This window comes from Marmota flaviventris, chromosome 3 (genome assembly GCF_047511675.1).
Source record: "Marmota flaviventris isolate mMarFla1 chromosome 3, mMarFla1.hap1, whole genome shotgun sequence".
In the NCBI taxonomy this organism is placed as follows: Eukaryota; Metazoa; Chordata; class Mammalia; order Rodentia; family Sciuridae; genus Marmota; species Marmota flaviventris.
In genome coordinates, this window is record NC_092500.1 from 93,194,125 (window position 1) to 93,220,831 (window position 26,707).

General features: G+C 35.6%; 1 protein-coding gene across 1 annotated transcript in view; it reads left to right on the top strand.

Annotated features, from left to right (window-relative positions):
* The first annotated feature begins 1,453 nt into the window (after nucleotides 1-1,453).
* Nucleotides 1,454-26,707, top strand: part of Lmo3 (LIM domain only 3) — a 51,078-nt gene continuing 25,824 nt past the window's right edge. Inside the window, 3 exon segments of the mRNA XM_027955986.2 lie at nucleotides 1,454-1,474; nucleotides 1,477-1,501; nucleotides 6,406-6,619. Coding sequence (XP_027811787.2) covers nucleotides 1,454-1,474; nucleotides 1,477-1,501; nucleotides 6,406-6,619 — 260 coding nt within the window.

Below are 26,707 nucleotides of genomic sequence, written 5' to 3' on the forward strand. Positions count from 1 at the left end.
TTGCAGAAAATGTGTTTCAGTGGTACTGATGGGGTTCAGCATTGGCTAATGGGGAATAGTTCAGTTTGGTTCTTGAGCCACTGGAGGAAGGGAGGAAGGGGAGTAGGTGTCACTCACTGGATGGGGCTTGTGTGGCAGAGTTGTGGAGCAGCAGGTACTTCAGAGAGTTCCTGAATGGAAGTCAGTGACCAGGCAACTGTAGACACCCCCCACCTCATACATTTCTTAAAAGGGAGGGGTGTGTGCTCTTCCAGGGTATCCTGGTAGCAGGTTGATTGCCTGGCTTTTATTTTAATTTCCATAATTGGTAGCTTCAGAAATGGCTTTAGAGGGCAATTTGCTTTAAATGTGGCCAGCTATTCCAAAATGCCCAGCTTATTTTAGGAACCCTACCCTTTTCCTCCGGAGTTCTTTCTCAGAAGTTCTTTTGGACTGGACCAGGAGGTAGGGTCCTTCCTGAATCGACTCCTGCAGAGGTCACATTTTGTGTTCGGGGTCGTCCCCAGCGTTTGTGAGTAGCATATGCATGCGGTTGTGCTGACTGCACTCGCAGGCTTGTAAATTTTCACCCTGGGAAATTAGCAACAAAGCCCGATCTGTCTCGTGGCTGCTTTGCACTTTCCGAGGGCGGCTGTACTTGACTGAGCTGCAGAACAGGCACACGAGAGCAGAGCGAGCGAGGGAGCCAGCGAGAGAGGGAGGGAGAGAAGGAAAGGAGAGAAGAGGGGAGGGGTGGGGGCGAGAGGTAAATAGTCTTAAATCGGAAGGGAGCTGCTTCTCTGTGGTCTTGACAAGCGCTGCCTGGGCTCCGCCGGCTCAGTAATAACTGAGTGACCTTTTCTTTGGCTGTATTATGCCTGGCTGGGAAGGGATTGCATTTTGCTGCTGAGAGCCGGGGCTTCTTCAGCTCGGCTCCTCGCACGCTGCTGGGGTAAGTTGTCTTGAGCCCGGACGGAGAGAGACAGCCTTGGACTGCAGTTGCCTAAAAGGAGAACACCTGTGGCTCAGATGCGGTCAACACCATTACTTGGCGGATCCTTGAGGACCTCATTATTTTAAACTTAAAAAATAGAGATTCCCTCCCCCCTCTTTTTTTTTCAAACAATGCTTCTTTTTGACCTTTCCCAAGGAGAAGCGCTACAAAGCAGCCACTGTGCTTACTGAACGGCCTCCCCCTGTATCGCTTAATTGAGAAGGTAAGTGCAGCAACTGTGTACACACGCGTCGGCTTATTTGTGGTGTGTGTGTCTGCGGGTGCGCGCGTGCGTGTGCGGATGTGGGTATTTTTTTTTTTTCTTTCCCAGCCTCTCCTAATGAGGCATAAACTGGAGCTGCAACCCAGCTCCGCACTGCAACTTTCACTCGGGCTGCAGCTCTACTGAGACGGTTTTGTTTAAATCATGTGAGGCTTCATTATTTTTATGATGAGACATGAAATAGATGCAGGCGGAAGATGTTGATGGAAGGAGGGAGAGCGCGGCTGCGGCGCGGAACGTCTTAAGTACGACTCGAGTGGATAATAGTCAAAGTTCACCATGAACTGCAGCATTTCCACACCCCTGACTCCCTGGGAGAGAGGGACGGGGAGAGTTTGCAATTGGAAAATGTTTGCTTGCAGCTCTTAGGAAGGGGCTTCAATCCTAGGTGTGTACTGGGACCCCTTCTTCTACTTGCTGAAATTTATATGAACCACCCCCCACAAAAAGAAAAAAAGAAAAAAAAAGAGTTGAAATTACAACCTCTTCGTTGTTGTTGACACTTCTGCTTCTCCCCATACAGCCATAATAACAAAATATCGTTCCTTGGGGATGAAAAAGTGACTATGTTGTAGGGGGCGGGGAGAGGGGGATTAGGCGAGAAGTGGCCAGAGGGGAGAGGTTCCGTGGAAAGAGGTGCTTATGTCCTTATAGGTGGAGATTCAAACTGATGCAGCACATTTTTTACAGGGGCTACTCAGATTGCTGTTATGAAATACAAGTCAGATTTATGATCTTTTTCATATTGAACATGATATGCTATGCTAACGCTGCATGTGACAGTTTAATCAAATCCATTTGTTACCAGGAAGCTAAAAAGGGCCGCTGGGATTTTAGGATTATGGGCAGAGTTAGGGAAGCATGTGGCTTTGTCATTCGCCATCATTTTGCACACAGCCACACTACGAGGGGCTCCGTGTGTGCACCGTGTCTTGTCTGGCCGCCCTCATCCCTTCCCCCACCCCTGCCTCCACTCCGACCCGCTCCCAAAGTGGCTTCACAATAGTGAGTCCTTCCTGGTCGGTGCAGGCTGCGCACCAGGTCCACACTTGAGCCAAATCAAGGAGAATCCCTTCTACTACTACCTTTGGGCTTGGTGCTCAATGCGAAACTGCTGCAACTTAGGCACGCCTAACTCAACTCATGCAGAAAAAGGAGAAAAGTTTTGGTAAGGTTACGATCTATCATAGATGCACTTTGCCGGCGCTCTGCACTCTTGGCTGCTCAAAAGCCTTCCTGCTCTTCCGCTGTTTTTGTGCCTTTCTGAAAGATCCGAAATATTATTGTTGTAACTGCTTTGAGAGACTGCTGCTTAAACCAATTAATCTTGCTAGGTGCAACAAATACTGCTACATTCTTTGCAAACCATCCCTGTGTGGCTGCAAAGACACAACCACAAAAGGCTGGAGCATAAACTCCGTAAGGGATTCTTTGTTAGAGTGTATGTATGTTTCTTATTTTTTTTTTTTTTATTTTGCATGTGAGCTGCATCAAAATTGAACTCAGTCTTGCAAATCTCTTGTTGGCCTTTGCCAAGCACTAGCACTTTGCTGCCATGGTAACTGTAATTAAACTGATAAGAGTGGAAAAATGTCAGTATCTCTGAGCCTTGCAGCTGCATTGGAGAAAAAGGGAATCAAATTGGTTCCCAGCTCCATTGCTCAAAAAGGGGAGGGGGGTGGAAGGATAGGGAGGGGGGTTGGGAGTTGAAGGGGCAGAACAGAGTTAAGCAGCTCCAGTGCCAGAGATCTGGGGACATCTATTTGCATTGTTGTCCCTTAGGGGGCTGCAGCCTGTAGGGATGCTCTGGGCCAGTGAACAGAGAGAAACAAGCTTTTAGGCCCAATCCAGTTTTCCAATCAGGGGTGGGGGGGTGGGGGAGAGGATGAAGATGGGCAGGAAGAGAGAAAATCTTTTGTTTGGTACCTCTTGGCAATCGAATGGCCATGTTGGCCAAATTCTTTTAATCTGTGCCACTGCTCCCAGCTGCAGAACCTGCATTCCCATTTTAGCATCTTTTGGAGGCACCTCATCTCTTCCAACCCCCTTTATATGTCCCCTCTTCCTGTGTCTTTTCCAAAATTGTCCTCTGTGAATCTTCCGACAGGGACAAAATGTTTTCCATTCACTCTATGCAGTTAGTCCAAAAATATAAAAGACTGTGTCTAAGTACTGCAGATCTTTTATTATTATTATTATTATTATTTTTAAACCCCTGTGTGTTGTGGAGTTGTGGTTACTTTGTTGTGTTAACTACTGAAGCTGAGACTGTGCGGATGAATGGCACAGAACAAGGGAACATAATGGAGGCAATCAACCGTTAGGCCGCCTCACAATGCAATCCAGGCAATTAAAAGCTCACCAGAGTTTAAATGAAATGGTTCTACTTATTTCTGCACACCACACTGCACAGGCTATTATTTATGTCTTTTTTTAATTATGATTTCCCTTAAACTGTCAAATAACTCAGAATGGCAGGGTCTCAGAGGCAATAAGAATTTCCCTCAGAACAATTTACATGCCAATCTAAAACTAGTTATGAGTCCTGATGTGCTATGAGCAACTTGTGAAATGTTTCTCAGCTGCGAACACAGAACTCTACCCAGACGTTTTCTTCTGGATGATGAGGAGAGGCCACTGACTGCTTTATGCTTTTTAGGTACATGGCAACGTGGTGACTACAAAATAGTTCCTTTTCTACAATTGTTAACTTGCATGGAATTGAAAAGATTCTGTTTTCTAGAGAAATGTGATAATGTCCCCTAAAAGAAGATAGGGGATGGAGTGCAAATTATCAAACTTCCTTTATGCCCAAGGCCAGATAGAATGTAAGAGTTTCAAATATTAATTGGCCTCTGAGTGCTAAATTAAAATGTCAACACAACAAAAACATTTTGTAAAGACAAGCAGGGTAGTGTTGCTTGTGCCAAATGTTGGTACCCCCTGTCTTAGTTGCAAAGCATTTTGAATAAAGATAACTGACCATCTATACTTGATGATGATAACACAGCTATGGGAAATAACATAGCTTAGCTACCATAGGAAAGATTTTTTTTTTCCTTTTAGCCTTGTTATTTAAAAAATAATAGCCTTCTAAGTTACATAATTAGAATGACTCCTCTGAATATATTTCTGGATGTTTTTAGCAACAAAATCCAAAATGTCATTTGGTAAATCAAAATTTCCCCCTCCCCTTAGGTATGTGGCTAAAAGGCACTTGCACTGTAATTAATGGGATTCATTCCTTGTGGAACCTTGCTAGAAGAGGATAACTAGTTCTGATCAAAGAAACTTCATTTGTTAGAAGTTCTAGAGAGTGAGATTTAGCAGAGCTATCAAGGGTTATGATTAATCTACACTTGGGCCCTAGCTCCTTCAAAGAAAAAGAACAGAAAGCAGGCTATAGGGATACCACCTGCTCTTCTGTACAAATCCAGCTGCTAGTCTGCAGCTTGGACAACCCCAGCTATGCATATCATGCAGAAAGAGCAGCCATCCTGCTTTCTTTCTTGCCATCCCCTACTCTACCACTCCACCAGACAAGTTATTTTCTAAACAAAGTTCAATATCTTAATGTTATTATGGGCACTTTATTATTTGTACCTAGAAAAGTTACTCAGCTATGGAGATACCTTGATGTATTTTTATCGATGTATTTTTTTTAAATTTTAAGTAAGGCTAAGGGGATAATAGGAGTGAAGCCTTCATTGGAAGGTATCGGAGGAAATGAGGGTTATGCTAATTTGTAGAAGAGAAATGCAAAGAAAATGCAGAAAATGATAGGTTGTCATTTCTTTCCTTGAAACTTTTTAAAATGCATGTATATTTATTGCTTTGTATTCTTCTACATCCAAGTTTGAAACTTTATGCCTAGGAGAGATAGCAAAGTAGAGCAGAGGTATCTCTGAATTGTAAGAAGGCCCCTTGTCCCCAAATCCACATTTAACTCTTATTCTACTTTGAGGGAGTCTCTTAACATCACTGAGTATCTGCATGACAATTTGTAAAATGAGGGAATTTGAATTGATGATGTCTGCAGTATTTTATCATGCTTAAAATGAGTTATGTGATAAAAATGAAGCTTTGAATAGTTGTGCCAGCTTTTTTTAAGGCTGAGTGTTCAACACCTAGGAAATAAGAAAAAACTCAAAGGTGAATATTCATTCACTGAAAAGACTTCAGCCAAGTTGTAAAACACACAGAACCCAGCTAGATTTCTTATTTATGATGGAGATACAGCTTTAAAATATATAAATGTCCCTATATCTACATAGTATATGTAGATCTTCTATGTATATTTATGTATGAGTGTATAAATTTATATATATTTCGACTTTTCTTTCCATTGTTTCTGCTTTCACCTACAAAATAAATAAGTGCATGCTTAGTAATTAATTAAATGATCCTATACTTAAGTTTTATATAAAAGCGAATAGTATATACTTGAGTAACATTCACTTAATATAGGCACTGACCGATGGTTGTTAGCATAAATATATTTTGTGATTTTAACATAGTGAATACTTTGAAATATCAAGGACACAGAAGGAAGTATGTGGATGCAAAAAAAAAAAAAAGCAATAAAGGTTTGGTGAGCTTTTCGGGTGGCTGTGCTATGTACTTTTAACTCTAAACATCTGTACTGCTAAGTAAGCTTCATATAATCCCACACAGGGTGCACTTTTCTTCCACCACCAACCATATATTAAGTGAAATTTTTAACCATTAAGCAAAATTCATTTTTGACTCCTGTAGACTGTGTATGGATTCGTTTGTTAAATAGCTTTCTTTTCAGATTGTTAGCCATTTACTCACATTTTCCTCCTAGAGGAATAGCTCTATGTGAAGAATGATTTAATGTTATTTAACTTCACATATATAATGTCAACTTCCCATGTACAACATGAATTCATTATTATTACCACTTTATATGTATGACTTCATCAATCTTTTAATAAGGATTTTATAAAGTTTGAGACATTTTACTTCCAAAATTTAGTTAGATTTCAGTATATCCCTAAAAGAGAAAATCTAATGCTTCTAGGAAAAAGGCAGTATTAAATATTTAACTTGTTTGAGGTCTTTTGACATCTTTGTTATTCTGCCTTGTAGTCTCAGCTCTCTTTCTTTTTGTTTTGTCTTCCTTTAGGTATACAAATGCTCTCAGTTCAGCCAGACACCAAGCCGAAAGGTTGTGCTGGCTGCAACCGAAAGATTAAGGACCGGTATCTTCTAAAGGCACTGGACAAATACTGGCATGAGGACTGCCTGAAGTGTGCCTGCTGCGACTGTCGATTGGGAGAGGTGGGCTCCACCCTGTACACTAAAGCTAATCTTATCCTTTGTCGCAGAGACTACCTGAGGTAGGAATTGTCCTTGCACCCCAGTGATGACTGGATGCCTTTTAAAATACGTTTGTAAGTGTAGTTTTTTGTTTGTTTCATTTCCTTACTACCAGTTCATGTTCCTGAAATATGTTGACCTGTCAGCCTTCAATAATGTTGCCCAGTGTGTTACACAAATCACTGCTTAAGGAACCGCCAGCAAAATGTATCTACAGTGTTCCAATTTGGCTTACTCATTTTGGGGAATAAGTTATTTCACTATTTATATTGAAACTGCCAGTTAATGTCAAGGATGTATTTTGTAGAAACACGTATGCAAATTTTATTTATTAGAGCATTAGGAAGCAAGGTAGGTTGTAAGAAATGGGTTAGCTCAACATTTTAACTTTGTTTTTGAAAAGTTCAACTTGAGTTGGACTGGCTCTGCTTTTTGTTTCATATTTGTCAGAGGAAGTCAGTGATTTTTATTGGTGTATTTATTATATGGTTTGAAAACTTCCCCTAAGTGTGAATACATTTCCCCCCTGCCCCCCGCGCCCAGGACATTCAAAATGGTCATCAAAAAGATGTCACTGAGCATTGAACAGCCTCAGACTTGCCAGTGTCTTTATGGAGAATACAAAATAAAGACCATCATTATGGGGAAATGATAGGTACACTCCAAACTGCGCATATCTGGGAAATTTGAAGACAAAGCAGGTGTTCCTGCCTAGAAGGCCGGTGGAGTCAGCTGAACTTGTTTCCCAGGGTTTAGTACTCAACACAGAAATTCCACGGAAGAAACATTATTTTGCTTTTCAGGGAACTTTGTGACTTGATTCAGCTGCAAATTACTTATATTAATAAAGTAGGATCTATCAAATTAGAGAAATGATATATGGCATCATTTGGGTTTTCACATTTGATACGATTAATCATTTTTCTAGTCTGACATTAAGCTATTTATTTTGAATTTTTCCTCTTATGACACAAAATTTATCAATCAGCAGCAACTCCTTAACCATCTTGGTCATTCTGGGAGGTATTTTCTAGGGAATCAGATCCTTCTTAGTCTATAATTCAGTTATTTAAAGTCAGATTCAATCTCTCTATATAAAAATACATCTTTTGATTAATGGTAGTTACAAGAGGGTGAATCCAGTGCTGTTTATCAGATTATATTCTTCCCCTCTCTCAGCACTGCCTCACCTGACAGCCTTCTGACTAATTATGGCCACTTGTTCCTACTCCCCTGTGTTCCAAGTGCACAAAATCTTGCAAGGTGCCAACAATGGGAAGTGACTCCCCCCAGCCAGGATTTCCCTCATTATGGTGGCACAACTAATCAGTTAACTTATAATGTGAATTCTTTTAGAACTCTCCAGTCTTTGAACTTTCTCTTTGAAATAAAAATGTCTCCTCTCCTCATTGCGAATTAGAGCCTCGTTTCAACACAAAGCATTTGTATTTGCTTTTCATGATTTAACACTGCTTTCCAGTTTTACTTTATCTGTACTAACCAACAGTCACAGCTTTTTGACTCCTTTTGACTTTTACATTTGCTTACAATTTCAGTATCTCAAGTGGATTTATGTTGCAATTCCAAACAAGGGGTTTATACAGTTTACATAAGATTAAAGTGTTTTAATACTTTTAAAAAAGTCAAAAATTGAGGAAATCTTAAAGAAAGTTGCTTGAAATATCTGAATTTTTATAAAAAAACAATAACTTGCCAATGAAATATTTGCATTGTGAGTGAAACAACTTGTATGGTTTTTGATATAATAGCAAGGAGAGAAAGTAACCTTAGATTTGTTTTGCTTTATTCTTCCTTATGGCAGTAAAAATTAGGATGTTAAGCTGGTCTTTGATGACTTAAGTGTTTTGTTGAAGGGAATTTATGCAAATACTATTCATATCAGAAATCCTTATCTATCTCTAAAAGAATGTATGTTGATTTTTATGGTATAACTTTTGGTTAATTTCTGATATGCTTCAACTTTGTTTATATTTATTTTTTAGTTGTACTTGGACACAATACCTTTATTTTGTTTATTTATATTTATGTGGTGCTGAGGATCAAACCCAGGGCCTCCCACGTGCTAGGCGAGTTCTCTACCGCTGAGCCATGACCCCAACCCCTAATGGGCTCGAACTTTTAATGCTATTAACTTATAAACATTTTATCCTCTGTCAAATACAAACTCTCATTCTGATGGCCAATATTTTCATTTCTCAGAGTACAATTTCCTTTTAAATTGGTCATTACCACGTTAATGACAAGTTGTTATGTTAAGTTGTTAACATTTCAAACTAAGTTGCTAACAGCAAGCTTTCCCTTAGTTAAACGGAAGGCTTGCTATATACAATGTTATTTCTTTGGCAACTTAATCAACACTTACAGATCGTAGAAGTGAGCTTGAGAATTGGTGCCTGTATAAAACCCTATGTGATATGTTACAGATTATGCCACAGATGTGGTATTTAGCTTTGTGATGAAAGCATATATGCTGTTGAAGTTATATAGATGTTCAGCACATATGCCTCTGATTGACAAATGAAAATTGTCTGATTATATGTGTTAAATCAACAAACACATCAAATTTATGGACAAATCAATTTCTTTGATAATGTATAGTCATTCAAAAATGTTTCTTGTGAGAGGAATAATTTTAAACAATGTATGAAATTAGGGATGTTATAGGGGCTGTAGTCACTATTAACTATCAAACTTATTTGTTTTAGAAAATATGAATAAAGCAATGTGTAATCAGAATTTTAAGACTTTGTGACAATGAATAGTTTATTTAATTTTATAAAATCCATGATATGATCAGTGAATTAATAGGTAGTATCTGTTTCTATTTTTCTGAACTGCAAAAATAATTTCTCTTGTTTCCCTCTGTGTTCATCTTATTTTCTTTTTGTATTTTGCACACACAATGTTTAACCATTTCTATTAAAAGTTGCCTTGTTTTGCTTTGGTTTTGGCCTAAGGATATTTCTTTGAGGCACCAAACAGGTCAAGAAGAACTTACAGAAATGTGTTTCTCAGTCTGCATTACTAGGCACTTAAGTAAGAATATGGAAAATGATAAATAAAAATTACCTGATAATTGGCATTTTTGTGGGCTAGATAATTTTTTATATCTATAGAATAGTAAATAATTTTTCCCAGTGGCATTTAACTCTTAATAAACTTTCTAATTAAAAAAAATGTAATTTTTAGCAATGAATCTTGAAGAACTGTGTTTTATTTTGCATATAGTGGCAATAATGACAGGTTTAGAAAAGCTCTTGTATAATAATTTGAGATATTAAATAATGTAAAAATATAAGAATTTAAAAGTAAGATATTAACCATTGTTGTGGTAAATTTGATTATTTCAACTTTGTTTTCCTTTGTGGAATAATAGCTACAATTGGAAAAGAAAGAAAAATATTCTATAGTTTATGCATAATGTGACTTGTTCAATTTCCATAACTGGTCTTGTATACCATATTTAAGGCAAAATTTACTCATTTGCAGGACTATTTTCCTTCTTTTAAAACTCATCAGATAGAGAAAGAGAAGGATTGAGTTAAGAACTTCCTCTATTAATATGCTTTCTGACTGAAACTATGAAGTCAGTCTGCCAGATAACATTTTATATGTCAAGACTCAGAAACATATCTGTTATAAATGTGTCCCCCACATTTATATCTATTTTATTTTTAAAGGTGACTTTATGACAAATTAAATCAAAGCATCTTAGTAACTTTAATTGGAGCCTAAAACTGATAGTATATAAAGTAGATGAACATATTAAGTAAAATTAGCAAAATTTAGTAATTATGTTTGAGACTCCAGTCACTGCTAACTATTTTGTTTTAGAGAATATGAATTAGAATTAAAACTTTGTGGCAAGCATTAACCAGACGGAATTAGGAGAAATACCCAGATACCTTACTTTTCAATCTGGAGGCAATAAAGGATATCAGAACTTCCCACTCAAAGTTTGGGACAATTTTTGCTCATTTTTTTTGTTAAAGCCTGCAACTTTTGTGGTATATTTTAAGCATTAAGTTGATAGAGGCTGTATCTTGTATCCCTATGAATGATATCTTGTCAGAGAGTTTATTCAAAGCTGTTTGCTCTGGTATATGCCATGAAAGCTGCTTATAGCTATTCCTATATGAGAAGCTGTAAAATGTCTTATATAAAATTTAATGCAATTTGCTATTTTTATATGTGAGCATGATTTGTTTAAAATGAAACTACTGGGAAAGAGTGATGCTTCATGTTCCACCATAGTTGCCAATTAACTAAAATGATTTGAAGCTTGCTCTGCTGAGAACAAATTTTATATGCTTTAATATAATAATATAACAACTCTAAAAGAGAAAATTAAAATAAAATTGCTACATAGAGCATAAATCTAGCTATAACTTTATTTTACACTGATCAAACCTGGTGCTTCTCAATTTTTATGTAAGGTTAAATTTATATTAGTGCATATTTATACCCTTAAATGTAAATATGAATATGTTGTTAATATTGTTTCTTCTGGAAATTCACAGCACCATTTCTTCTTTAATATTGAATGAAGTATTCATCCATTTTTCCTTCAACGTCATCTTTCTGATATTAGGTATTTAGAAACATTTTCTCTGGAAAGTAGGCCATTATTATTTTATTGTTTTAGATCCTAAAAACTTAAGCTTTTATGTGTAATGAAATTCCTTATAAATAAACTTTTTCTCTATAGGCTTCATTTGAGCTTTTTCAATATTTTATTGTAGTCATAATTTTTATCACATTTAAATGTCTCAGTTGATCTTAGTATTATGAAATATTTTGACTTATCAGTGTGTTGGATGCTATGATTTGTTAAAAAATACTCTGTTATTTTCCTCACAAAGTATCTTGCCTTATTTATAGTTTTGTAAAAATTTGTAATTTTAAGTCCATTTTTCCCTTTATAAAGGAAAGCATTATTGAATTCTATTTCACATATTTCAGACTATGTGCTATTTGTGGAGCGGTACAAATCAGGAGTGATGATTTTGTTTTGTGGTAATACTTTAGAGGAGTGCTACTCATTCTGGGAAAAAACTATTGGGTTCACATCAGACTTCCTGTAGAATGACAACTACCCTGCAATAGTTTCTGTTAATAATATTTAATTTATACATAGAATTTTTTCACTTGCAAATTTATCTATATTTATAATATGCATCCATTTTCAGTGAATAGGATTTATATATTCAGGATAATTATTTTAGTGTTGTGACTTTTTCTTTTTGGTTTGTTTTATAGAATGGAGATATTTTCATGGAAAATACAACCTTCCAAGAGTATTAAAATACTTCCCACTCTTTCTGTCTCTATAGGTTTTTAAAAAATCTTTTTATAACACGTGGAGTACTTTAGTCAGGATAGTTTTTACATATAAGATGGGTAAGTTAGGCGTACCTGACTTAGCAAAAATATATTCTGTTTCTACAAGTATGTTTAGGATTAAATGCATCTGGAAGAACGACATTTGAAAATTGCTAAAAGTGCTTATTTTGCACTTTATAAATACATAGGATTCTGGGAAAGAATCTCTATTTTTGGTTGGCCTTAGAATATATCACAGTAAGCCAGAACTTCATTTATAAATTCACCATTAACTTCCATTAAGTGACTAATAAATTTTAATGCTGTGTTTTGACTGCACAAACATAATTTATTAAGGAATCACATTTTAAAAATATGCTGAAAGTAGTAATTTTGTACATGATTTGGATGAATATATTCATTGTAGAAATGTCTTATATGGTTTAGTTTTCTACCTCATAAAAATTACATATTCTGAAAGAAGAATTGTACCAACTGAAATGACTATTATATTTTCCTTCTATTATTATACTATAAGACATCAAAGTCTTATTTTCATATTTTGTTTGAAAATATTTTTCCAGTTACTATGAGAATGTGTTCTGTTATTCAAAATCATATACTGTGTCTTCATCCCATCTTCCAAAACAATTAGTAGCATTTCTCACTTCCATCAATAAATGTTAAAATACATGAAGAATAAACGCTGAACAGAACCTTGAAAAGAAGAAATGGAAAATACAAATAGCAATACTTTGTTCAAGCGTCAGATATTTCTAGAAAACAGCATTTGCATTAGCCATGTTTCTTTAAAAAGATATTTTCCTTTTTTTAATGTTTTAGTTCTATAGTTTGGCAAGCTTTGAAACCTGTAAAATGCAGATATTTGAGGCCAGCTAATTTCTTAATATTACAAATGATAGCACTGGTCTATTGTTACAGGGTCTTCACCATTCTAAGATGAAAGACAACTTCTATAAAATTATAGAATGTCTAAATTTATTCCCATTTGATTTTTATCATCTAATTCTGTTTTTTTGTCAGTTCCTATGGAGTTTGATACTGTCTTTTATATCTGATTCCACCATTGAAAGATCCTTGTTTTGATGAATAACTATATATTTCCCTTTTCAGGGCATTTATAAGAAATGAAGGTATTTCGAAGTAAAAGTTTGTATTGTGAAGCAAGAAATGTGGCATTTGTATTTTTAGTTCTTACTTTGAAACGACTGCTTTCTACCTCTTTTTTTTTATCAGCATTAATAGATAACTTCTCTCTAAAGGAATTAGAATTTATTAATCAAACATATCTACTATATCCACAGACTACATCAGTTGCTTATGTATTTACTACTGCCATTTTTTTATTTCTGTCCTATATTATCAAAACTTCTAGATAAACCTTTTTCATCTTGACAGAATTTTTGTAGTTCTGTAAAAATTCTAAATCTTTTTGTTGAATTCCTTTGCACCATAATGTTAGCTTTTTATCATGTAAAAATGTCTAGCTGTGGGCTTTATAAGTTTAAAATAAAATCACACTTGAGATAAATAATCATCTTGGAATAGTCAGATTCCTGATTTGAAGTTGGAAAATTAACATTAAGCTTCATGTATTAAGTTAGACTCTAATCAGCATGTGTTGTTATGATCCAATTGAAAATTGAAAATTCACCAACTGGGCTACTGGGAAAATAAAAGACTCTTAGGAATTCAAAGATTATTGGCAGATGAATGCACCAAAGTCATATTTAAATAAAATTATTATTACTAATTCAGTAAGGCATTGTCCACATTAAACCTAGTCTATTAATAAAAACAGAAAGTCACTTTTAGCAAACATAAATATCAGATATGACAAGGACAAGTAAGGGGGACATGGAACTTCTTAAAATGTGCTAATACTAACATTCCACAATAATCTAAAAATTACCACAGAGAAAAAATAAATTTCCATCTCTAGTGCTGTGGGATCCTACAACATCAATGGGAGAAAGTTATTTTCAGATATCAATAGTGTATACTTATTTTCTAAAACTTTTAGAATAGTGCCATGGTTTTTCTTATTATCACAGTTCTAACAGAAATTCATGTTTACCTGTTTTCAAAAATTATATTAAAAAAAGATTTCAAAACTCTAAAATGATGATATACTTTGATATACTGTTCATATATCACTGAAAGCAGAAAGTTTAGAACTTCTACACTTTAGAATACCTTATAAAATCAAGCACAATGCTTATTTTGTGTATATCAACTGCTTAATACAAATATCTTCTGGCCAATTGCTACATATAAAGACTAAGTAACATGAGTGGACCAGTACTGTTCCTTTACCTAGGTGCGTGGGAGTGAAAGAAGTGAATGGAGAGAGGACCCAGCTTCAACGGCTCAACATGAGTCTTAGTATCTGTGGGCCTGTTTACTTGAATTTGACAAGTAATATGTTCAAACTATGGTTTGAACATAATTTAAAAACTTGTAAGGATTTCATGTGAATATTCCACTGAGGATCATTCACACTTTGAGAAATACAAAGAAATAAGTATATCAAATAGACTTAAAACTCATAAACTATATTTTCTGTGACTATTTATAGGGGAAAAATGTGGAACATTTTTGAGCTTGAAGCATGCATTCTTTCCAGTGAGTCCTTACTGAGGGTAGTCCTGGGGTTTATATCATAATAATGACATATCCTGCTTTCTCTTTAACAGTTTCATGATGCAACTATTTGGTCACTTAGCAAAGAATTTGAGTACCATTATTTCATCTCTGTAAATGATGGTCGTAGAATATTATATTTCAAGTTGATTTTATATAACATTAATTTAAAATATAGACATTAACATTTTACTATGTAAAGATTAAGATATTCAATATGGGAAGTTTGGGGAGAATTTAACAGAAAGTTATTCTTGAAGTTTTCTACAGAGTTTCACTCTAGTCATGATCCATGGAACCAATGTAGAGAATGAGAGCAGGTATGATCAGGAGAGATGAAAATTTCTTTTGAAGAAGGGAAGTTATAAGTAACAGGTAAAAATTAGATTCTGTGAAAGTTCTTCTGTAAGCCACTAGTCTTAGCTATAAAAGCTGAGCTTCATAGCTATATCTTGGGTGCAGACTAAGATAGAATTAGCTCAGAAATATTTGTACTGTTCAATCTTAGCATAAACACTGGTAAACTATAAACAGAGGTACAGTTGATGTTCCTTGTAAAACACTTAGCATTCCTGTCCCCATTTTCTCATTCGACAAATGTCATTTTTCTATGATACTGAATAAGGCCCTGGTATACAGCACTGAATAAAATGCAAAAAAATTTTCCCCACCTGTAAACTTTATATTTTAGTTAAGGGAAGCAGGTTATCAACAAAATAATAACTTAGTACATGGGAAGACAGTAATAACTATGGGGGAAAATATAGCAGTATAAGAAGTTTGTTATACTTGCCTATTATTTGTGTGTGTGTATGTGTGTGTGTGTGTTAGAGAAAGAGAGAGAGAGAAAGGGAGGGGGGAGAAAAGATGAGGATATCAGTACTAGGTAGGGTATACACAGCAGCCTCATTTGAGAGGCAACTTGAGTGAAGACCTGAAGGAAGTGAAGGAGCTAGGCATGGGCATGTACATGAAGAACATTTAGAGCACAAGGAGCAGCCGGGACAAAGGTCCTGAAATAGGAGATTTTCTGATATGTTGGAGGAACATCAAAGATGCTAGTGTAGCTGGAGTAAATAGAGCAAAAGTTGCAAGGATTAGGAGCAGCTGCAGTAAGGCCCCCTGGTATCCCTGTCACCATTACAACCAAAAAATTCCCCTGTACATTTCCAAGTGTCCCCCAGAAGGTGGCAATGGTTTTGATAACCACTGCAAAGTTTATTCAACTTGGCTGTTATAGAATCTATTCCATTTGGGATTATAGAGATCATGTACTGAATTGAATGGGATTATTTTTCATTCATTATTTACTGTGCTTTCTTAAAATGTCTTTATTTGGCCTTATTGATAAACCTTTGTGATTAAGTAATAGTTGTAAAACATCAATCTGAAAATAGACCTCAGGATTCAGTCACTTGGCTGTCCATTGCTAGTCCATGGATTATGCTATAATTGTATGCTTTCATTTTAAGTCGACACATCTGTGTTCATCCACTAATGTGGTTAATGGATTATTTACATCATAGTATTTCAGTGTAAAATGCCAGGAAATGCCTATTTAATGACAGAAGCTGCCAATACAGCATTCTGGAGGTTAACCCTTAACCAATAATGTTGGTAAATCCATTCCAGATCACAATGTAATTGATATCTTTTGAATATTTAGGTAATAACAATTTGAGAGATGTGGATTTTTCAAAGACTGCCACTTTCCAACTTTTGAAGTCAAATGTAGTAAGACTGAGAGTGATTTTTATTGTTGTTGTTTTGTTCTTTCATTTCTTTAAAGTTGAGCCAAACCTGAGATGGGGGTTTAGTTCAATAGTCTAGTGTTTGCCCAGCATGCACAATGCCCTGGGATTGATCTGAAGCATGGGAAATGATAAAATAAGAAGATAAGTTAATTAATTAACATTTAGTCAACTTTATTGAAGTAAATTCTTTTTTCCCCCAGAATTATGTATTAAACTCAGGGGTGCTCTGCCCTTTTTTATTTTTTGAGACAGGGTCTCCCTAAATTGTCTAGACTAGCCACAAAATTGGGAATCTCCTGCCTCAGCCTCCTGAATAGTTGGGATTATAGGGGTATACCACAGCCCCCAGCTTGAAGTTTATTTTCTGGCACAAAACATTTAAAACAACCTATTTGCTCTAAATATCATAAATATTTCTAAACCTGACATTTAGAGAAGATACAATAATGGTTCATTGTTATTTAAAACAATTTAATAAATCACATTCTTGATGAGATGAGACAAATATAAGGCAAGTGTTCATATGCACTTTCTCACCGCTAACCTAACCCTAGCCCACCCACACAAGTCAGTTTCACATCAAGAAGAGAGAAGCATTCATCCTTGAAACTAAACAATTAGTATTTTTTCCTATTTGTGAGAGTGAGATGTTTATATGTAAACTGTATTTACTTTTGTAAACTGAAACTTAAGTTTTAAATACAAATCAACATCCTTGAACCTTGTATTTATAAAATGGGTTGGGGTCACCCTCATGGGCTGTGGTAATTAATATGCCTTCAATCTCCCAAGGAGGCACAGGATGTTGAGCTTTCAAAATGGTGGAACCTATACTTCACACACATACACACACAGACACACACACACACACACACATCCAACACATACTTTTCATAAACTTAGTAGCAGGTGGTGGCAAAAGAGCTTTACAAGCCTTAATTCCTACTGTCACCATGCATCCTGGGTGGTTTTTTGTTTTTTATTTTTTTCTGTTAAGTTCTAGAAGCCCTCTTATTCTTCTTAGTAGATATGGCATCTGTTGAAAATGCCATCTTGTCCTGGATGAATTGAAGACCTGTGCTTCTTTTATTTTTCCAAAGTAGATCAATTTGAGCATGATATTAAGGAAAATTTGCATGATCTTCACCTGATAGTTTGATATCTAATTAATCTCATCAATGATAGTTAATAAATTAACTGCCATCCTTTGGAATAGAAATCACTTTTTTATTTGACTAAATATGTGACTTTCTACAGTGACCTAAGAATGAGTTATACATTTTGAGGAGACTTTAAATTAAAATGTTGTTTAATTTTTCTTTTCAAATTTATTGATGGAGGATTCCATTTTCAACACAACTCCTATTTCTAAAGCCACAAACTTCTTCTATATTCATTCTATACATATCATGTATTTTAACCATTTCACTGTTTTTTGTTGTTCTACTACATTAGATGTTGCCCACCTAACTACCATCATTAATGACAAATCAGCCTTGCACTCCCATTATGACCCATTTATCTGGTGGTGTTTTTTTTTTTTAATTTTCTGTGAATATCCCTTTATTAAAAAAGGAATGCCACACTCTCTCTTTTAATTCCCCAGACTTCTCCCTAACTAGGTGAGGTTAGATTTAATCACTAGATTTAAGAGGCATGTTTTTCAGTGGTGAAATCTGGCCCATTTTGCTACATCCCAGCTGTAAGTCGCTAGGCAAGATGCTCCACCTCTCCAAGCCTCAGCTTAGGTATCTGTATATAGGGAAAACATACCTATTCACAGAACTGAAAGATCTGAATACACTGACCAGTGCCCTGTGGTGTATTCTGTTGCTATGAAGGAAGAAGAGCACTGAGTTAAGAAGAAGAGACAGTGGGAAAATGAAACACAAAGAGAAGATTAAAGACGCAGGTTAAGATGAGTGTTAGAATAATTAATAAGAATACAGAAGGTTACAACTATAATAAGATCTTTTGCAAGCTTTTCATCTACATAAAAGATGGATAAATACCTAGATACCATATGCACTTAAGACCACATCAGAAAAAGTTCTTAACATGATAACTGAAATTTGGAATGGTTTCTTAGTTAAGATTATGGTATATTTTGTACAAATCAGGGTAAATTTGAGTCTTTAGGGAAATTATTGAAAATTGGACTTCCCCTGTACCTGAGGTGACAATTTTCTAAAATACCTTAGATACCCCTTTTCTTCCAATTTTAGCATGTGAAAGTTCTATAGCTTTGTAAAGCATTATATTTAATATCCCATAGGTCTGAAGTATAAAATTTTAGGTTGTCTTAGGTTTCCTTTATAGTGTTGGGTTTTGTATCATTTTCTCAGGTGACAAGGTCAGTAGAATGCAGATATCTTTTTTATTGGTAGTCTTTTTTGCAGTGTTCTCCAAATATTTTGATTATATACTTTTATTTTTAATAAAATTTAAGTATGTACCTTCTTATACACACACACATATATATATCCACCATATATGTCATGGATACTCCCTTATACATGTCTTAAATTATGAAAATAATGTTTAAAGGGTCAGTTAGAAAATAAACAGAAATAGAAATGCTAATAATTTTTAAAGCATCCTTGAGATTTCTATACCCTTAATTTTGAAAGTGAGTGAAAGTTGTTTGATAGTGATACTTGTGAGTTAAAGGGGTGGGGGGGTGAATACTAATGCTTAGGAGTTACAAGAATGAAGCATGGTGGTTATTTGGAAGAAAGGGACTTTCTAAGCATGATCTAATGTGTCTTGCTCTCTTCGTTTCATATTAAATCAAAGATTTCTTTCAGGAGAAATTTGACAATGCATGTGGGCTCTTTCTAAAGCTATACTGTAGCCACTGGCAACATTAATATGAGTCAGAGTTTCTCTCCCTCCCCTGCAACCCTCATTCAGGACACAGTGAGATTTTAGACAGATAAATGCTAAAAGAACCCTATTTACCAAAGGCAGTGTTTACTGCATGTAATACATATCATTGTTTGTCTCCTGTAGTGAAAAATACTTGTGTCGTGCTGTTAAAATGCACTCCTGACAGACCAGTGCTTGCTATTATAGGGTCCATTGCTTAAAAAAATGATACACTGACAGAAATACAATTTAAGAAAATTTAACACCAAGGGTAGTCAACCATGTAGGCTACTATTAAGGGGCCAAAACTCAAGGCCAGGGGTTTATTTAAAAAAGAGGCACAGTTTATTTGCTAGTAGTAGGCAAAGTTAAAAGAAAAAAAAAATCGAACTTGAATTCCTTGCTCTCTAGTCTGTAGAAAATTAATGAAAGCAACAGTTCAATAAGATTTTATTGCAGAAATGTTTAAGTGAAACATTTTCAGAATGCTTCTGAATTTTTAAGCAGTTACTTACCATTTAGAAAGCTATAACACTGTCGTGCGTAACAAATTGTTAGCATTGGATCCTAGGCACACCCTGTGATTTTCTTAAAATGGGTAGTCAGAGCTGGTTAATCTGAATCACTTTGTTCATTTCATTTTTGTGTGTGTAGCTTATAAATATATTTGAGATTGACAGGTCAGCAGCACCCACAATTACTATGAGTTAAAATGTAAGCTTTGGTCCAAGTATCTTCATGGGCATATTTTAGTAGATAAATGCACTGGATTTGAAACAGGACCTTTTGAGAAGGAAAATAACCAAATATAAGATGTGATGAGATACATTGGATTTTTAGAGAAGTACAGAATGTTCTACTGAATAAACTGCTACTGAATGATGATAAAGCACGTGATTTTAAGCTATCATATGATTCTATTATTAGAGAGAATTCCATGAATTTCGATGAGATGCATTATCTAATTTTACCATTTTAAAAACAAATCTGTCATCCAGTAATATTTGATGCCAACTGTATGGATTACATGTTCCTTTGGGAGAAAGGTTACAAAAATAATGCGATAAATAATCTGAGCCACAGGAGCTTAACTGAGAGGTACCAGAGACTCAGAAAAAACACCACTCCTTGATGTGGGGAGTCAGGATATGTGCATCTTGAATTCTGTACCTCACATTTTAGACTTATTGCTAGACCCTATCTTTGGCCTTGGGAGGCAGTTGGTCCTGCCAAGATAGGATGTTAAAAGATGTGCAGTGTCTTTGCAGATATTCCCCTGAATTAATTTGGCCTGAGTCTGACAATATTATACAAGAGATGTTTCTGTGGATATAGAAGGTAATGCTGTTGTAAATTTGTCCAAACACATTGTCCAGGGCTCTGACTCAGCAGTAGCTTGGAGCAGACCCAGTAATGCTCACTAAGGAAGATTATGATCCTCAGCTCTCCTTTCCAAAGCCAGGTGGTGGCTCTCCATTCATGTATGTGTGTTAGTTCTGTTTCTTAAAATCCACATACAGATTTTATCATCTCATGGCATCTTGGCACTCTGTTCTTGCCAGAGATTACAACATCAAATGCTGCTTTTCAATTCTTATTTTTTAAAAAGTCAGCTGAAGGAAATAGTGTTTATAGATCATTACCCGAAAAACTGGATGTTAAGCTCTTCCTTCTTATAGTTTTAAATTTATCCTTTGGATCAATCTAGAGAGCTATGTTTTGACCTTGATCTCAGTTATTTTGCCCTTTCAAACTTTCTTACAGAATCACATAACAGAGTTTCACCATTAGACTGTGCTGAAGAATATTTTATTAAAGAGCTGCAAAAAATTTCCATGTCTTAGGGATGCCATGGTGAACATTGTATACTGTATCATACAATGTCTTAGAGAGTCATTGGTAACAATTTCTTCAGATCTTAGTATAGGAAAATTTCTTTGGATTCTAAACAATTAAATAGCATTTTTCTTAGGACTTGTGAGTTGTTTATTTGCTTGTGTTTCCCTCTTTGTCTCCTGGGAAGCTCAGAACAAGTTTACTTTCTGACAACTCTTCAACACTGCATGATATCTTCAGCGTTTTGTCTTCTCTTGCTCATAATTTTTTCCTTGTTTATGATATCTAGAGCTATTTACATCATCAAAGCATTATTATTTTTTCACTCAAATGAAATGGTTGGAAGGAAGAAATTACAATGGAAAGAAAACACAGGTGAGAACACAATGCCTGATGTGTGAAAGCAGCTCCAGCTGCTGAGTGGGACAGGAAAATAGGGAACCTGATGAAGTGAATTCTCTAGTCTAGATATTATACATAATATATGGGTAAATGTGAACAATATTTGGAACAACATCTGAGCCAATTTATGGAGAATGAAGTATAGCCTTTCATGTTGATTTTCATCTTTATGTCCTGTGATTAGCTAGCAGAAGGTTAATTCACTCAAAAATATAAATGTAGGCATGCAAGCTTTATTTCTTGAAGTATTAATAAATAACTTGTTTTCTACAATGATAACTTTGATGTAAATAATATAGACTGAGTTATTTAAGTCAGGAATCACAAACACAAATGCCTCCAGGTACTAGGGTCTAGCAGGTAAAATAATAAACTGGGCCCTATATGCCCCATTCAGAGGGAAGCTATGACTTAATTCCAACAGATGGTAGAATTATGGCCTTAACGTTGCTCATCTATCTGGGAAAACTAGATTTTTTCCTTAGATATTTATGTGAAATCTCTTGTGTGTAAGATGATAGCTGATGTGGTACACAAACCATTATCGTGCAGCCTGGTGGTCAGAACACTGAAATTCTAGTTTCAAATAACTGACCACGCTTTTTAATCCATATGATTGGCTAAAGCATTTGAAAATGTTTCTTGGCTTCCTAAATTTTTGAAAGAAGATGATGGCCTGTCTACCACATGTACCAGATACATCCCTGCTTCAAATTTCCTGGGTGAGTTCAGCCAGAGAGGAGCCTTGGCACTGCTCTGTGAGGTGGAGGCAGCCCCTCCTAGGGAAAGAGCCTCATGAACCTCCAGGTAGCCATTACAACTTTCCAGGAACTGAGCAAGGTGTTTTCAGGGACCCTCACTATGCAAATAAGAGACATTGGAGATCACCCCCTCCTAAGCAGGCCTCTCACCCTGTAACTATTCATCCCTGATGAAGGGAGATCCACCACCCTTTTCCCACCAGTGTAAAAGCCTCCCTTCCCTTGTTTTTATTCCTTTTCTCAATTGTACATTTCTATTGTCATCGAAACCCAATGCTTTTCCACTGAATCTCCTGGGCACTTCATGTCATTGTCAGTAACCTCATGTCCATATCTTTTGGCAACGTACTTCTTCCATCAATAATTCCTTTTAAGGAGTTCTTTTTAAGGCCAATCCTTCTACTATTCATTTTGCGTGGTATCTTCTTTTTCTTCAGTTTCTTCCCCGCCCCTGCCCCCGCCCCCCAGTACTGGAGACTCAACCCACATGCCAGGGAAGTAGACTACCAGCTACATTCCAGGACCATTTTAAATTTTATTCCAAGATAGTATCTTAGTTTCCAAGGATGGCCTCAAGCCAGCCATCCCCCTGCCTTAGCTTCCCGGGTTGATGGGATTAAAGGTGTGTGCCACCACTTCCTGCTCTTCTGTATCTTTAATATCTTTGGTTCTACAGTCTCTTGACCTTTAACATGAATGTACTCAAGACATTCCCATTCTGAAAAAAAAAAAAATCTTTATTCCTCAAATATATATTGATATTATCTAATTCATTTATTGTCTAAGTTTCTTTTTTAAAAGACTAGTCTACCTTTCTTGTTGAAACTTCCTCAACCTTATTTGCTCCCCACTCACCCACTCATCATCTGCCTTCCACTGCTAACTGCTCTGCGGATACATCTCTCCCTGACACCTAATTGTTGGAGGCAGTGGATATTTTCTCAACAGTAGTCTTACAGTTTCGTCTTCTTATAGGGTGGATTACTCTTTTACAAAACCTTTCTACTGTCTTGGATTCCATGATCCTACCCAGTTCTGATTCTTTCCTGGGTATCTCATCCCATTCAGAACACCAGTCCTATTAAGGTATATTGATTTCTCCTAGGAAATGTTCTTGGTGTTAATGCCTCCCTGTATTTTGATGATTCTTAAATGTTTAAGTCATGTCTGTTAAATTTAGGGGAAAAAAAAAACAACAGGGATATTCACTCTTGCCATTTCTATTTAGTTTTAAAGGGTCTAGCCAATGTAATAGGACAAGTAATTAAAGTAACAAATATAAATATTAAAAAAGAGAGAATTATCCTCTTTTTTCATAATTGTGAAAACCAAAGAATTATTAAAAATGAAAGAAAGTAGCTAGAAAAAAAACAAGTAAATAGAATTTATAGTATTACTCTATGGCAACAATAACTCATTAGAAATGAGGAAAGAAAAATCCATTAAGAGTGGCATGCAAATATGTAAGCATTAGAGTCTAGTATTCTTATGAAGAAAAAAATTTTTCCAGTACTGGGTATTGAATCCAGGGCCTTGCACATGCTAAGCAAGCCCTGTATCACTGAGCTGCCTCCCCAGGCATTTTTGCTTTGAGACAGGATCTCCCTAAATTTCTCTGACTGGCCTTGAACTTGTAGTCCTTCTGCCTCAGCCTCCCACATTGCTGGATTACAGGCATGTGCTGCTGTACCCTACTAAAATAGTCTTTTTTAAAGAAAAAGTCTGCTAAAGGCGTGGTTCTCTAATGTTATGTATCTATATGGTTAAATATCATAGAAAAATATCAGCCAGACTAAGGGTAATACGGGTATAAAAGCAAAGAAATTGTAATGGTTTGTTTTAACATTGAGTAATTTATTCAACAGAATGAGGTTTAGATGATAGCAAATATTTTGTGAGGATTTACTTTTTAACATGTACTATTGTAGAGACTGGGACTCCAAAAAAGAATGGAAGAAAAGAACTGGGCATGACAGCTCACCCTTAATCCCAGCTACTCAGGAGGCTGAGGCAGGAAGATTGCCAGTTTGAGGCCAGCATCTGTCTCAAAATGAAATTAGGGTTGTAGTTCAGTGGTAGAGTACTTTCCTAGCATGCACAAGGGACGGGTTCAATGCCCGGCACTGTAAAATGGAAACCAAAAAAAATTGGCCAGGGGAAAAGACTATTATCTTTTAGTACTATTTATGAGGAATTAATTCTTTAAAGAAAAAATGTAGTGCAGTCCATGAGAATTATTAAACCCATTTTAAAGATGAAGACACTGAGACTTAGAGTGATTAAGTCATTTAGTCCAAGTTCCAGAGGTATAAATTGTGGAGTATAGGATTAAATTCTAGACAGTGCACCTCTAGAATCCATTCTCATGAGCTGAAATTTTGTGTCTAAAGAGTGAGCACTTGGCTCCAGAAGACCCACTCCCCAGACCACCTAGAGTGGGCCTGTAACCTCCAATTGAATTGTTAAGCACTCAAATCCATGTACTGATGCACTTTTTTCTCAAGATAACAAGTGCTTTGCTTGACCTAAGTCCTTATAATGTTCATTAATTGTAGGTTAGAAAACTTTGTCAGTGGCTAGAATTTCATCAGAAACTTTGAGTAGAGGGTGGCACAGTAAACAGAAGCTTGAAGGAAGACTGAATGACCATATTTTATTTAGTGCATTCAGTAAACAATATATTTTTTAATAGTGGATTTAAAACAAATTAGACAAAATTTTAACAACTGTCATTTCTGGATGTTCAATTCTGTATTTTCTATCATTAAATTCAATAGGGTTTATTACAAAAAGTAAAAGTACTTTGCAGAAAATTTAAAAGTATAGATAAGCAAAAGTGAAGAAATCATAATCCTTCCAGATCCTACTAATGCTTAATTATTTATCATTTTAGCTGTTTTCTGCCTATATTTAGACACATCTATGTGTTTTTTTCCACTTAAGATTATATTTTCCCTACTGTTTGTAACCTGGTCTTTTTAGTCTATAATCTACTTCTTGTCATAGAGGCAAAAATTTTCTAATCCATAGTCAGATTTTTTACTTGTTCCCAGAAACATTCTTCAAAACAGACTTTTCACATCACCATCCATTCCAAACATATTTGATTGTTATGTCAACTGTGCCTTTTCATCTTGACTAGTACTATTTTCATGACATTCACTTATTAAAGGTCTATAGAACTTGTCCTATAGAATGTTCTACCCTTCACATTTGATAGTTACATTCTTGTGGTGTTGGCAATCTTGTTCCTTGAATCCCTAGTTTTCTCACTAAAACAGAATTTGCTCTAAGGGCTCAGTTAAATTTAAGTGTACATGTTTTTTTTTAGCATGCATGATAAATGATGTCTTTGTCACACTACATCACATTAGGAAACATGTAAGTGTTCTCTCATTCCTATTGACATTAAAGTTGATTACTGGATGCCATAAAATGATCCTACTCTACTTTTGTACAGTTACACTTTTCTCTTTGTGACTACAAACTATTATGTTCATTGTTACTTGAATACTGACTAGTAAATGTCTGTTCCCCATTGACCATTCAGCCTTATGGGTTTAAATAACAACTGATCATCATTATCTAACTCAGTAATTTCATTACAGGTTGTAAAATTATTCTATCATTACTCCATCATTTTTCTATAACATATAACTTTTTCTAGGCAACAGAAATCTTTAGGTTAACACTGAAATACTCCTACTGAGAGTGCAAGGTAAAAATTTGTTAAATTTATACTGAGTGCCTAGTAGGATAGGTGAGAGATAAAGAGAAGGGCAACCTCAGTCTCTTTCTACTGAGTACCTTTTAAGTTGGAAGTTTCCAGCAAGGTGGTCTATATTTAGAGTCCTGATCATTACCTAATGGCTAAGGTTAGTGCAAGATTCTAAAAAAGAAAATTCCAATCCTTAAGCCATATGCTGAAAATGAGAAGCAAGGGAACTATTCCCTTATATACCTGTCTCACCCTTTTAAGTTATTGGTATATTGTCATTAAATTATCAGTCAATTAAATGCCAACCTGGGAGGCTATATAGTACCTACCAGGAAGCTTGTCATTCATCAGTGGTATCAGACACATTGGATTTTAGTTCTCTTTCGAGGCTTACCAAACAGCTTTCTATGAAGCACACCTATTATTTTTCAGCTAATACTGTTCAGAACAAATAGAGAAAATTGGACAATTCTTTGTTCTTGGTATCTTCAGTCTGTTGGAAAACAGCCAAATCATTTCATGATGGTTACCCTAAATATCTAATTAATGTGTTTCTAAGGGAATATATATAATTTAATGCTAAAAGAGAAAACATTTTGTTCCCTTTTCAAAAAATATCCCTATGGAAGTTTATGACCTTTATTGTCAATGCCTTTTTTGAAACTAGGCTCTGGAGAGTGTCTGGGTTGGAAAAGGTCACCTATTTGCAATGATATATTCTGTCAAGAGTGTGTATGACTGTAGTATATTATCCCTTAACAA